At 42.1% G+C, this 14,929-nt stretch overlaps 1 protein-coding gene across 4 annotated transcripts in view; it reads left to right on the top strand.

Annotated features, from left to right (window-relative positions):
• Positions 1 to 14,929, top strand: part of CADM2 (cell adhesion molecule 2) — a 966,308-nt gene that overhangs the window by 678,855 nt on the left and 272,524 nt on the right. For all 4 annotated transcript variants that reach the window (XM_060234430.1, XM_060234429.1, XM_060234431.1 and 1 more), the window contains one exon: positions 9,182 to 9,352. In XM_060234430.1, coding sequence (XP_060090413.1) covers positions 9,182 to 9,352 — 171 coding nt within the window. The remainder of the gene's footprint in view (positions 1 to 9,181; positions 9,353 to 14,929) is intronic.

Raw genomic sequence — 14,929 nt, forward strand, 5'->3', positions numbered from 1 at the left:
ACCTCCTCCTTCCCTCCCTTTATCCCCCCGTCTCAGTCCTCCCCCCTCCTGGGTTCTGCCCCTCTCTGGCTCCTCCCCCCTTCAAAGCCCCAGACGCCCGGGAGAGGCGGGCCGGGGCTGGGCTGCCTGGGCGTGCCTCGGGCGTCTCGGACTTCTGCAGCGTGCTGGGGTGTGGCGTCTCTCGCGACCACGGGTCAGGCGGCTCTCCTCCTCTCTGCCCAGCGCTGGGCTCAGCTTCTCCCTCCTGCTCCCTGACGTCTCGCTCTGGCCAGGCTCCTCGGACCCGGAGACGGGCGCGGTGGCTGAAAGGCGCCGTTCGGGCGGCTGTTGGCACTCCGTCAGCCCAGGTGAGGGGTGGGGCCGCCGCGGGGGCTTGGGAAGGCGTGGGAGGCTCTCGGGGCGGCGGCGGGGGCCGGGAGTGGCTGGCAGGCGCCGGGGGGTCCCCCTTGCGTAGTCCTTGCCCGGGCTGGGCGGGACAATGAGTTTCTTGTAAACAAATTATGTCCATTTCCAATTTTGCCAAATATCTAAATGTCTTCCTCCTTTTTACAGGAGAGTTAAGTCCATTCATATTAATTGAGACTATTGAAGCCATTATGGATTTGAATTATCCTTATCTTTTTTTAACTTTTTTGGGGTGTTGTCTTGTATGATATGTCCGTGGTTCATTTGGGTTTTCTTCCCCAGAGACTTCTCCCTCCTCCTCTTCATCCTTCTTTTCCTTGTCTTCTTTTTCATTCATTCTTTCAAAAAAATGCTGCGCTTTGATGATGAAATTAATCCTATATCTGTTCTACTGATATGTAAAGAGAAGGCCCTCTGGCATTAACTCAGAAAATCTGTTAACTCTTGGTATTCTCTCCTCTTCTGTTGCACAGGCCAGGGAACTTCCCTCAGAATTTTCACCATATTTCCAGCTATCATCATTGGTCTGTCTCTTACTTGTTTTAAAATATCATCTTTGATCCTCTTTCTTGTGAATTTCAAATGTACTTCACTGGGCAGCTTGTTTCGCCTTGTATAGCTCAAGGGTACCCGTCTCACTTGATCAAATTCTTCTAACATCCTCTCAGGAATCACCTGGAAAATTTCAGCCAAGGCTTCACTTAAAATTTTTTGTAAAACTTCATTTTTTTTCTTCTGGTATGTTTTGGAACCTCAACATATAAGCAGATCTGTCCACTTCCAGTTGTAGAAGTCTAGAGTCTTATATCTTCTGTTCTTTTTCCATATGCTCCACCTTTTGGGTGTTCTCTGTCACTTGACCAATTTTTTTAAGGCCTTATTAGTTTCATTTGTCTGTCTAGTATTCTCTGCAAAATCTTTTTAAATCTCTGTCATCTGCTCATCAATGTTGTCTACTTTGCTAGTTAGTTGTACTATAGCAGTCATTAAGGCAGCTTGCATCTCTTTCATATCTCCTTGCATCGCCATGAATTTACCTGGTCCAGATGGAGGATTAGATGAAGGAAACATTTGCTTTCCTTCTTCGTTGTTCTTTTTTTTTACAGAGTTCTTAGGCCCACTCATTCTTGCTGAAAGTGAAAACACTCACCAACAAAAATCCAATAACACTTTTTACACGTTTGTATTGGAATGCTTTGTTCTTGTTCGTATCAGATAAACTAAACTGCGTCCAAGAATATCCTTATTATCAGACAGTTCAAGAATGAAAACAACTTTCTGGTTTCTATCAACAATTTCCGTTAGTCAAAACACTACTAAAAATAATAATAAATGCCTCTTTTCAATTCACCACACTTGATAGTCAGTAGGAAAAACAGTTCAGTTCAGTTCTCTGCAGATGCAGCCAATGCCTGCTATGTAAAGCAAGACTAGCTCAGTTGTAATCCAAATCAGCAACCGATCTTCTAGCCAAATTTCAGAGGTAAAAGATGCAAAACATAGATCTGTAATCCAGGGCTGAATACCCTATTTGTAATCCAAAGGTGAAACCCAAATTCAAATTGTAATAATCCACACCAGTTTAAAGAGGAACCAACACCACAAAACTAAAGGTATGTAAAAAACAAATGCATCCAACCAAAATTCAATAATCCAGGTACAAAAGCCATAAATCTGTAATCCAGGGCTGCATGCCTTTTGTAATCCAAACACATGCCCCCCCAAAAAACCAAAAATCAGTAGTCCAAGCAGAAAGGTGGGAAACCCCCCCCCCCAAATCTAAAGAAAAAAACATACAGGGAAAACAACAACAACAACAAAAACTTCAGGGTTTTGGCAACGTGGCGTTGACAGCGGCTCGGACCAACATGTCCTGAGCCACTCTCAAATCGACACTTTGGAGGGGTCGCCCACAAAGGACAACCCGACTCTGGGAGCCAGGAAGGCTTCCTGAAGGCAGGAGGATCGAGCGGTAGATTGGGGAGATCAGCGGAGGTGGCTGCTCTCACGATCCCACTTTCCCCAAGCATCGTAGTGCCTATCGCCATTTTTAAATGGCAAAAGGGTCAGCCACCGGCTTCTTCTTCTACCTCTACTTTTTCTCACTCTGCATTCCGGACCTTCAAATTCTACAAAGAATATGCTTTCTACTACTGTAAGTGATTTTTCCTCACATTTTATTTCATTTAAAACTGGTAATACTGGCAGGGAAAAAGAAAAATCAAAAGCAGATTCTGAGTAAGCAAGTGACTGAGAAAGAGGCGGGCGGAAACCCCCCCTCTTTTTTGGCAAGGCTTGAAAAAGTTTGCACAACCTGATATATGGAGAGTACCTGCATGTAAGAGAATTCACTAATTTATAGTAGATGACTGAACTTAAATGATTTAAAACAAAAAACAAAAAAAACTTCTTGTGGGCGAGGAAAGTATTTTGCTTCTGGGGAAAAGATCTTTGCTGATAGATAATGAGAGCTGGAAGGTTTGGCTATGTTTTGAAGATCTACAAGTGTTTTAATGGAATTTATCGCCACGTAAAGAACTATTAAAAGCTGGTGGGGATCTAATATTGACTATTGATTATAAGATACAACAGGATCTCTGGTGACAACAAGAATACTTTGCAGACTTTTTTTATTTTTTGAGTTAACAATTGGTTTTTAACTTTCCTTGTGGATATATACTACTTTATTTGGTATTTTATTTTATTTTTTGTTTTGTCCATACCTGTGGCTAAACCGTGCATTTGGCCGACTGCATAAAAGAGTGTGGAGCAACAAGCATCTGAAAAAAGGCACAAAGATCAGTGTTTACAAAGCGGTTGTGATGACAACCCTCATCTATGGCTCCGAATCGTGGGTATTATACCGTCATCATCTGTGACTCCTTGAGCGCTTTCATCAGCGCTGCCTTTGCACCATCCTCAACATCCACTGGAGTGACTTTGTGACCAACACTGAAGTCCTCAAGCGGGTGGAGGTTACAAGCATTGAGGCATTGCTGTTGAAGACGCAGCTGCGCTGGGCAGGGCATATCTCCAGGATGGAAAACCACCGCCTTCCTAAGATTGCCCTGTATGGTGAACTTTCCACCGGCCATCGAAATAGAGGGGCACCAAAGAAGAGGTTCAAGGACTCCTTGAAGAAATCCCTTGGTACCTGTTGCATTAACCATCACCAGTGGTCTGACCTAGCCTCAGATCGCAAAGCATGGAGGCACACCATCCACCAGGCTGTCTCTTCCTTTGAGAACGCATGCATAGCTGGTCTTGAGGACAAAAGGAGATTGAGGAAAAATTGCACAGCTACAGCACCAACCCCAAATCAGACTTTTCCCTGCAGCCACTGTGGCCGGACCTGCCTGTCCCGCATTGGTCTTGTCAGCCACCAGCGAGCCTGCAGCAGACGTGGACTACTGCACCTTTCTTAAATCTTAGTTCATGAAGTCAAGCCGAGAGAGACCTGTGGCTGGATTAATTTTTGGTTATAGTTGCAAGAGTTTTGGTTTGGGACTCTAGTTTTTTGTTGTTGTTGTTTTCCTTCCGCTTTTCTGTTCTGTCGTGTCCTTTCTCTCTCTCTCCCCTTTCTTTCCGTCCCATTATAAAATAGGTGGCAGCCTCAAATGGAGACAGAGAATGTTTATTTCCCTTCCTTAACAATAGTTCAGAGCATCCACTCCTTCTGGTCTGGCTGTTCTCACTCTGGTTGTGTTTTGCGGCGGCAGCTGCCACCACCTAATCCGCCCTCCCCGACTTCTCATGGATGGTGGATCTAGCTCGCTCAAGGATGGGCCCAGAGACCTTAATGGAAAATCCATACCGCATTTTCTTTGCAATTCTTCTTGTGCAGAGGGTGGGTTGGACTGCCAGATTAATGAAGTCAGCTTTATCCCTTTTCCTAGTGTCCAGTCATAGGGGTGGTTGAGATTTCATCAAAGAAAGTGCAAGGTGTGGAAAGCATTGGGGATGAGGGGTTACAACTGTGGGGATTACAACTCACATTAGGGCACCTATAAGGTGATGAGTCTTCTGAAAATAAAAACAAAAGGCTTGTTTAAAATTCTTCTTCTTCTTCTTCTTCTTCTTCTTCTTCTTCTTCTTCTTCTTCTTCTTCTTCTTCTTCTTCTTCTTCTTCTTCTTCTTCTTCTCTTGAGACAATTCCCGTAAGTCTGCTTTGAGATTTGAGCCTGAAGACTTGAAAGAGGTTGAATGGAGAACTCTCAGGCAGGTTCTTATCATTATCCCAGTGGATTTCATTGAGGCATATAATGTATGCACAATTTTATGACTGATTTACTGGGTTGCAAATAATCTTACCCATTTTACAATGAAACATTTGGCAGAAGGAGACAGAAAATAAGAAATCATAACTTCTTTTTGCACAGATCTGGGGTTAAAACAGCAAGGGTGAGAAGTACAAGAAACGGAGGTGAGGAACAGAATGGGAAGGAACTTTGCACAGGGGTCACGGGTGGGGGTGCAGAAATTCTGGGATGTGTGTGTTGCACCTAAGAATTTGACTTTGGAAAAGCTGGCACATTCTTTCAGGGAACAGTCTCCTGAGTGTGGGAATGTGTCATTTGGTGTGGTCCAAAGATTGTTTGGAGGGATTGCTCCTGCCACCCCAAAACTGCTCCTGCCCCCCCCCCCACCTCACTGGTCTGAGAAGACTGGGTGCTCTAGAGCTCAAGTCTGCACCATGACCTGCACTGCCCAGATTTTTTTTAAAAGTTACATTTCATTTCATACAGAATGGGACTGGTACACATGGAGGCATGGGGGAGAGGTGTTGGGGTGCTTTTGGACATGTGATTAAATAATGATGTGAGATCTGGCTGCTTGCATTCTTAAACAGGGTATAATTCCATATAGCCCACCTTCCGCGCTGGCCATTTTCTCTAGGTAGACTGATCTCTATCAACAGGTGATAGGGTTGCCAGTCTCCAGGTGGGTCCTGGTGATCCCCTGCTTTTACAACTGATCTCCAGCTGGCAGAGATCAGATCCCCTGGAGAAAATGGCTGCTTTAAAGGGTGGATTCTATGGAATTGTACCATACTGAGTTCCTTTCCCTCCAAAAGCTGTTGCTGACCACTTTCATGCTGAAACTGACAAAACCTACTAGTATGCTAGTACAGGGATGTTGAAATAGAAGCTCAAACAAGCCAAGAGGCCAGATAACAATCTGGGTCTGACCACAAAATGCAAATTGCAGGCTCTCTGCAGCTCCCTCCTTTGTTATAGCAGCATTCCAAAGGGGGAGAGGCTGAAATCTTTACCATTTAGCTCCCCCCACCATGTTATTTCAAAGGAAATGTTAGCTTTCTTACAATTTTAGAAGGAAGGCAGCCTTTGATGTTCTCACCTTGAGTTACCAAGCAGAGCTGGATCCTGGTGAGCAGCTGTGTTTGTCTGAAGCAATAGAACAAATTTGGAGCTTCATAGCAACCCCCCCCCCCTTAAGTTAAAGAGTAGATGGCAGGAACCTTTGTGGACTGAAAACTAGCATGGTCCAGGAAGGGGAGGGGGGCTGTATCTTGCAGTTATTGAGATTTACAATGGCAGTTTATACTGATATCTTTGAACAAACCCACTGGAGAAGCAGCAGCTCACATTGATGTGGTTCACCAGTGCAAGGCATAAAAGGAAAACTGGGAAGAGAGTGGGCATGACAATGTCAGTGTCAAATCTGTATTCTCCACCCACTGACCCCCATCTTACTCACCCACACAAAAAACAGTGCTCCCTTTTCCCTTTCATAGGAGGATCCCCCGCACCCACCCATGTTGTGGTCTGTCTGGGATGTTCCCAGTTGATTACTTGGGATGGATTTACAATCCCTGGCCTAGGTCTCCCAGCCAAGAGATCAAGCCAAAACACCAAATGACCCACATATTTCACATACACATTCCCCAAGTTTTTTTCTAAATTTAGAACAAGAACTGGGAATGCTTGTAAAGCAGCAAGGTTAAAGAAGGACACATCACAATGAAGCTAGTGGAAGAGTTTGGAGGCAGGAATCACAGAATGGAGAATGGATAAGCAAGACCCAGCTCAGTGCCACTACATGTTGATTGAGAATAATGCTACAGAGATAGTTCAAAATTCGGGATACTCCCATAAGAACATAAGAGAAGCCATGTTGGATCAGACCAATGGCCCATCCAGTCCAATACTCTGTGTCACACAGTGGCCAAAAAACAAACAAACAGGTGCCATCAAGAGGTCCATCAGTGGGGCCAGGACACTAGAAACCCTCCCGCTGTGCCCCCCAAGCACCAAGAATACAAAGCATCACAGCCTCAGACAGAGAGTTCCAACAATTCGCTCTGGCTAATAGCCACTGATGAAAGTCTGCTCCATATGTTTATACCTGCAGCCGCCACCACCCCCTGTAATGTAAATTACAGACCAGTGAAAACATAGCAGTTTGGCGTGGGACAAGCTATGTTTAAACATGGAGTAATAATCAGGGATGGACACGGAGGTTTCTGGCATGGGAGTCAAAACAGGAGTATCCAGCCAGTATAAATAGGGCCTCAGTGTCACAAACAGGTCAGGGAAAAGGAATGAGTTAATTCACTGTCAGCAGGTTCAACATCTAGCGCATTGAGTCCATGTCTTCCAGCTTCTCTTGTGAGACTTTATAGCCACTGGGCAAGATGTCGTGAGTGCAACTAACTTCTCAGTAACAGTACTGCAAAGATTCATCTTCACCATCTCACAACTCAAAATATAAGTCTAGCTTACTGCAAAAGAGCAATAACTTAAGGCTGCCAGACAGTCTTCAGATCTTCTGGCTATACTACACACAGTACCAGATGACAATGATGATGATGATGATTTCTTTTCTTGGCGTAGTCATTCAGTGCTCATTTCTTCAACTTCTTGCTTAATATTCAGGAGACATCTTCCACCCTTTTTTTGTAAGTAAAGATGAGTATACTGAGTAGATGCATCATTATCTTCCAAGTTTGTGATCTGTTGCTTCTAATTCTACTTGTGTCCAATCAGTAATGCTAGCTGTATATCTTATAACTGGGGCAACCCACGTGTTAATCATCTTTACCATGTCACTTCAATTTAATTTTGTTTGCAATATCTTTTTAACTCCTTGGTAGTAGTCTTTGGTTGTATTTTTTCTTAACAAGGATATGTTTGTCAACTTCCAACATTCCAAGACATTTGTAGCTTTCTTCAAATCCCAGTGTTTTGATGTTATTTGGCATCTTAATTTCTTTTTGTTCAACTATCTTTCCTCTAATCAGTAGTAAAGCCACACATTTGTCAGGGCCAGATTCTATTTACTGCACATTTGTCAAGGCAAATTGCAACCAGGAGAAGTGAGGATGAGATTGCGTAGGAAGAGGCTTCTCTTTCCCCTTTATCCTAACCATGGTGAGCCACAGGCACAAGAAAGGAAGGGGGAATTGCCGGGAAAGGGGCTTCCCTTTTCCCTTTCTTCTGGTCATGGTGAGCAACAGCCAGGAAAAAAGGGGAGAATTGCCCAGGCAGGGACTTCATTTAACCCTTTGGTTTTGCTCCCTGCCACTTCACCGGGGGTGGGGGACACAAAGCCAAAGGGTTAAATATGGAGGTGGTGCCTCCCAGGGGGGATTTCACTCCCTCCTATCTGCTTGCTCAGATGTCTCCAGCTCCTTCCCACAGCCCATGTAAAGAGGTGGTATGAGGAAGCCCAAGACATATGCGCCCACACAGAGAGTCTGAACAGCTCCCAAGGGTCAAACCAAACAGGCTGAAGTTTGGTAAATATTCAGGAAGTGCATCTTCCCTGAACATCACTTCCTAACTGGCCCAAATTGAACTTGAATTTTGGCTTGTCAGCTGGTTGGTGCCTATCCGTACTATCAACTTAGATCTTCAGGACAACAGGATGTTGTGCATTTGTATTTATGACAATCCTGTTGAAAGGCAAATGTAGACATTGTTTTCACAGTGTGCCTTGATTTTGATGTGCGTGTGTGTGTGAAGGGGGAGAAGTTGAATAGATGGTGGTTCTGAATCTGGGAGACTGATAATACCAGTATAGCAATTCTGTTCTCTTTTGTCTCTGTTAGTTCCTCAGTTGCCCAAGATGCTTATATTAGCCTGTATAATTTTAAGAGATAGGTCAGTGTTCCATGTTGCTCTTCTGTCCCATGGTGAAAACATACTCCCATCATGCTGTGAATTTTTAATTCAGAAAACTAAAGTTGATAAACAGCTATGGAAATTCCTTCTTTTAACTTACTAGACTTCAAATGTCTACCTTAATTTGAAAGTCTTCCAAAATCTTTAATAGGAGAGCTAAGAGATGACATTTTAATATATCCCCATGTTATTAAAATGTGCTTCCCTCCCCCTTTCTGGCCTGGAGCCCAAAAATGTGTGGGTTAAAAACCCCTAATAAGATAGTTAAGGGGAAAAAAAGATTCTGTTTCTGTAATGGACTTGAGAGGAAGAATATTTGGATTGTAATCTAGTTATATCAGAGATAATGAGGAGCAGAATCTCGTTCAGACAGTTCTGCCTTTTGGTTGATATTGAAATTGCTTTTCCCATCTGTGTCTGTGTACATATGGGAATGGCAGCATTGATAGTTTTGTAAGACAAATAATGTAATGTCTGGAAATAGAACTTTGTTTGCTTTGAAAGAGTGAACAAACATGATGAAAGGTGGATTTGTCATTTGCTATTTAAAATAGTTTCATGTACTGTAGTATTCTTTTGCTTTAACTACCCCAAATCATAGAGCTAAACTATTGCAAACTTTATTTTTGCAGATGTTAAATATGTAAAAGAAGAGGATGCAAATCGGAAAACATTCACTGTCAGCAGCACAATGAATTTCAGAGCAGATCGCAGTGACGATGGTGCAGTTGTAAGTTGCAGAGTGGAGCATGAATCGTTGAACTCTACACCTCAGATAGCAATGCAAGTTCTAGAAATACACTGTAAGTAATATATGCATTGATTTTGGTTATAAAATTTTTTTGGTTATAAAAAGTTTTCTCAATTATTTGATTTAAAAAAAAAAAAAGTAGTCCCGATTTGTAGAATGTTTAAAATTGCAGGCATGTATCCAATTCAATTTTATGAGAAAAGGCTTTAAAAGGTAATGCCTTCCCATACTTGGAAATGTTTCTATATTGGGGGAGGGGGGGCCATTGAACATTTTTAAAATGTAAGATTGCTCATCAGAATTAAAATATATGATAATTTTGATTAATTACTATTTCTGTCTGTGCTAGATTTCATAATTCTAGTTTCTGGGAAATATTTTTATTATTAAGAAAATTAACTGGTATTATAAAATAATTATATAAACAAACTCATCAATAGTGCCTAAGGATAGATTTTCTGGTTTGGAGTATTTTGAAAAGATTAGCTTGATTATCATTAAAGGGCTATTACAATTTTGTCTACCTAGCAATGGATTGATAAAAGAATTTGTAAGATTGTTGGTCTAGAAGCCCTCTCTAGACTTTGTAGTGTGACAGTAGGTAGTGTTTGAGGAAAAGATAGAGACAATTAGAAGCAATTTAGAGAAAAAAGATCTTGTAGTTTTTAGCTGGCGTTAAGTATGAAAATTTATACTTATAATTTATACTCTATGTGGGAGGTAAGATGACAATTGTTAATTTGCCTCTCCAGAAGCAGTGTTGGAGCTAGTATAATCCCTAGGCCAGGGGTGTCAAATGTGTGGCCCATGGGCCATACCTGGCCCCCACAAGGCTCTTATCAGGCCTGTGAGCAACTCACTGTTGTTTGCTTCCTTCTCCCTCTCTCTTGTTTTGTTCTGCATTGCAGCTTGTTTTGCCAGGCTCTCACAATTGCACAAGAGCAGGAGAGCATGCTTTGCCAGGCTCTTTCAATCATACAGGTGGTGGAGCTCATCCAGGGATTATGCAGCTGCAAGACTATTAAATGGACAAGGAGGTGGAACTCTCAGAAGGAGGAGGTAGAACTCTCAGAAAGGTTCAGGAGCTGCACTCCTGTGAGCTCCCACTGAATCTGAGGCCTGGTTATTTCTCTTTGGAAGACTATTGTTTTGTAGACAAACACATAGCCCTCAGTCCGTGTCATGGTGCCTTCACATGTTTTTGACCAGCACAAAAAGCAACTTACATACAAAAGCTCACAATGCTCAGCCATTTCATGTTTTCCTCTAGGTCTTAGGCTCAAAGCATTGACCATGAGATTTCTGTAATGAATTCTGTAATGAAGGTTTTCAGCTTACAGATACACACCTGAACAACAACAGCATACTCAAGATTGCTACAGCACAGACATTGTCTCCAGTTTTTGATGCAATAATTCAGAGCAAGAAGTGTCAGTTATCAGAGACAGTTAAATAAACAAAATTGCAAAAATGCTAATCTTTTAAACATGTTTTATTTTAAGTTTTAAAAAAATCTTTGTGTTTGTCTTTGTCCTTTATAAAGTTTACATTTTCACTACCTGGCATTACATTTTATGACATGTGGCCTGGCCCAACAAGGTCTCATTTATTTTAGATCTGGCCCTCATAACAAGTGAATTCAACACCTCTGCCCTAGGCTCGTTACTGTGTCAGCAAAAGTCAACTGAACACCATTAAAAATGGGAAAGCACAGTGTCCTTCAAGATCTCTGCCTTACAAAGATATGAATGATTCTCCTTAAAGGCTTTTACATAGAGGTTAAATAACATGGCAAATAAAAAAGTACTATGAATCCCCATAAGACAGCTTCTGTGCTGAAGATAGCTGATTCTCAATGGCAATCCTTTAGTTCAATCCGTGAGGAATGATTTAAACCAGTCTAAGGCATATCCCCTGATACCTCCTTTGCCTCCAAACACCTCAACAGGATAGCATGATCTACTGTAGCAGAGGATAGCACATGAAAGAAGTTTCTATTCATTATTCTAATATGCTGCTTTCTGGTTTAGCAGAGCAATGAGGAGGAAGGGGAAAGGTGCAGAAGATAATGTTGGTAACTGGAGGTTTTACATGCTGTCCATCGATAAATTACTGTGCTCAGATCAGGGCTGGCATTCTAGGTTAGTTTAGATGAGTCTGAGGGATAATAGGAACGGACTAGTGTGCCTCGCCATCTCCTCTGGCATCTCAGATGCTCTTTGTTATTCATTTGAAGTATCAGAGATGTCAGATGCACTGGAATCTTATCCTGCATCATCTCAGGTTTGTGAAGGAGCACCCAACAAGCTGATGGGGTGGGAGGAAGAAACTGGCAGTGACTCCTGTAGCAGCCCAGCCAGCCTGCACAGAGAGAACAGGGTGTGAATGATAAATACAAAGAGTTTAATAATGAAAGTAATGATTTTTTAAAAATATCAGAATAAATATAGGATGCATAATTGTACTCTGGCTATTAGGTTTCCATTGGCTGTTCTTCAGGTGAACAATCCTGTAAGGTAGATCAGCTTGAGAGGGAATGTCTAGCCTAAACTCAGTCAATGAACTTCATGGTGGAATGGTAATTTGAACTAGTCAGTCTAGTAAAATCTATTAATGGTAAATTTAAACTAGTCTCATTAATGGGAAATTTGAACTAGTCACTTCAGTCACATCATTTATGGGAAGCTAGTTTCTTGGGGCTGGTTTTCAACATCATACCTATAATTTAAAATACTATGTGTTTCATATTCTGTATAAAGAGCAGAATTAGCACGTTTAAACATATTGATGTTGCCAATTTTGTGCAATATTGTCTTAGCTGTGTGTGACAAGATTTCAGATGCCACCAGACATTGCCAGGATACATCATATACAATAAGTGCTGGAAATTATCGTATTGCTTTCTTCTACAAGACAGAACTTTCAGTTGTGATTTACACATAATGTTCTAAAACTACAAATGTCTCGGAGCATTCTTGTTTGTATTTATCATATCACTCCATTGAGATATAGCAGTAAACTGGGGGAGGGATAGAAAAGTTTCCTGGTGGGAGAATAGAAATTGTTTAGAAGACAGAAATTTTGGATAATGTGATCATAAACAGTATTTCTAAGCCCAGCAAGTTCCATTGATTTTGAAAGCTGAAGCTCATCTTTGAATGACAGTAGGAGTCAGCTATGACCCAGAGAATTTTCCCAGTGTGGGAGTTCAGAACCTCGCTCTCCACTGATTAGCTAGTTATCTTCTTCCCTGCAAACTTTGCTGACTCCTATCAAAGATGAAAAATGTCCTCAGCAGAGGATTAGAAGTCAGGTCCCAGATAATTGTGGGTTAGCTGACTGCACCTAGCTTATTCATGCCAGTGACACCCAAATGGGATGCACACATCAACAAACTAACTGCATGATTGCAAATGGTGAAACAAATGAAAACTGAACTGGTGCATATTCTGCATCCCTAACACTCACAGTACAATTTTAACTGCAGTAACTCTCCTTAGGATTGTTAAGAGTGCGGGATCATAAAGTTTGGAATCTATCTGGGCTTTGAGGGGTGGGGGAAGAGTGTAACTTTTAAGAACTAATAAAAAAATCAACAGGTTCAGTTACTAGCAAAGTCTCACAGAATTTCCTAGGCAAGCACAATTTTTCAACATTTAAGATGAGAAATAATTCTTGTTTGTTGAATACAGTGATAACTCTACATTAAACATGATGGTATTTCTGCCTGTCCATAAGGCACAACTGCAGCAACCAGATACATTAATTGCCTGGACAGAACATAAACATATTCTACAAAAAAATGTTTTCTTTGGCTTTGAGTGAGTTTTTATGTCAACTTCATTACAAAGCTTAGTGCTCAGCAAACATAAAAATGGCATATTCAGTCTTCATATGCTACCTGGGCAGTTTAAGAACAGTCTAAAGCAGGGGTGTCAAACATGCAGCCAGAGGCTGAATCAGGCCCCCAGAGGGCTCCTATCAGGCTCACGAGCAACTCACTATCATCTGCTTCTTTCACCCTCCCACTTCCTTCTGCATCACAATTTGCTTTGCCAGGCTTGCTCAGTCGCACAGGAGCTACAGAGCCAAGGTATTTGTGAGTTTCCTGCATTGTGTAGGGGGTTGGACTAAATGACCCTGAAGGTCCCTTCCAACTCTATGATTCCTTGGAGAGGAAGAGGGGGGGTAAGGAGAGCTAGCTTTGCCAAGTTCTATCAATTGCACAGCAGAGCTACTGATTCAAACTTCTCTTCCTTCTGTTGGTTGAGGCTCAGCAAGCCAGTGAGGTGGATTAGGCTGAGCAGGGCCTTTTTTGTAGAAAAAGCCCAGCAGGAACTCATTTACATATTAGGACACACACCCTGATGCCACCATTGTTTCACACAGGGCCTTTTTTGTAGAAATAGTCCAGCAGGAACACATTTTCATATTAGACCACACACCCCGGATGCCAAGCCAGCCGGAACTGCATTCCTATGCATTCCTGCTCCAAAAAAGCCCTGAGGCTGAGTGTGTGTGTCTGTGTCTGTATACTTTATAAAGTTTGTGTCTCCCTGACCTGGCATTACATTTTATGACATACATGGTCCGGTCTGACAAGGTCAAGATCCGGCCTCATAGCAAATGAGTTTGACAACCCTGGTCTAAAGTATAAAATGGTCAACAAGATAAATACAGTCTGTGGACATTTACAGAAATTTAAAGATAGATTGCTTAATACGTGGGTAAGGAGAGAGATGAGGAATCAGAAATGGATTTTGATAACACCTGGAGTGCAAGTCCCTGGATCCCAAGTGATTGGGGTAGAGGGAGGTATGGCCATGGGAGGAGGTATTGGAATCAAAGCAGATGGAGATATGGCCATCCTCAGTCCCTTTCCAGCCTTTGTCCCATCCCATGATGCATTGATGATGGGCTAGGAAAATAAACCCTTCTCTGATGCTGTGTAATGACAGGTCCATTAATAATACCATAGCAGAAGTCTAGTAGCACCTTTAAGACTAACAAATTGTATTGTAGCATAAGCTTTCAAGAAACACAGCCATCTTTGTCATGTGCATGGAGGGTATGTAGAAACTAGCCAGAGATATATAGGTGGTAAGGGGAGGGGGAAGTGAATTCAAGAAGTGAGTGTGATGTAAATGCAAAGCATTTGCAAAAGTCATGAAAAAGGTGACTGCGCAATCCAGGCTGGTTGTGACCACTTCCTTCTATTGATGAATCTGAATGGAATACCTGAAAGGGAAAGAGAGTTACTTCTGGCAATGAGACAACCATCCAAAGTCCCTATTCAATCCAAGTCTGAGTCAAATTTACATATGAATTCCAATTCATCAGCTTTCCATTGGATTTTGTTTTTGAAATGTTTCTGTTGAACTATGCTGACCTTTAAGTCCTTGATGGAATGTCTTGGTAGATTGAAGTGTTCTCCTATTGGCTTCTGGATATTGCCATTTTTAATGTCAGATTTGTGTCCATTTATTCTTTTGCATAGAGGTTGGCCGGTTTGTCCTATGCACAGAGCAAAAGGACATTATTGGCACATAGGACCATATATCACATTGGAAGATGAGCAGTTGTAAGAGCTAGATATTGTGTAGTTGATGCCACTGGGCCCTGTAATTGT

The sequence above is a fragment of the Heteronotia binoei genome, chromosome 3 (genome assembly GCF_032191835.1).
Source record: "Heteronotia binoei isolate CCM8104 ecotype False Entrance Well chromosome 3, APGP_CSIRO_Hbin_v1, whole genome shotgun sequence".
Classification (NCBI taxonomy): Eukaryota; Metazoa; Chordata; class Lepidosauria; order Squamata; family Gekkonidae; genus Heteronotia; species Heteronotia binoei.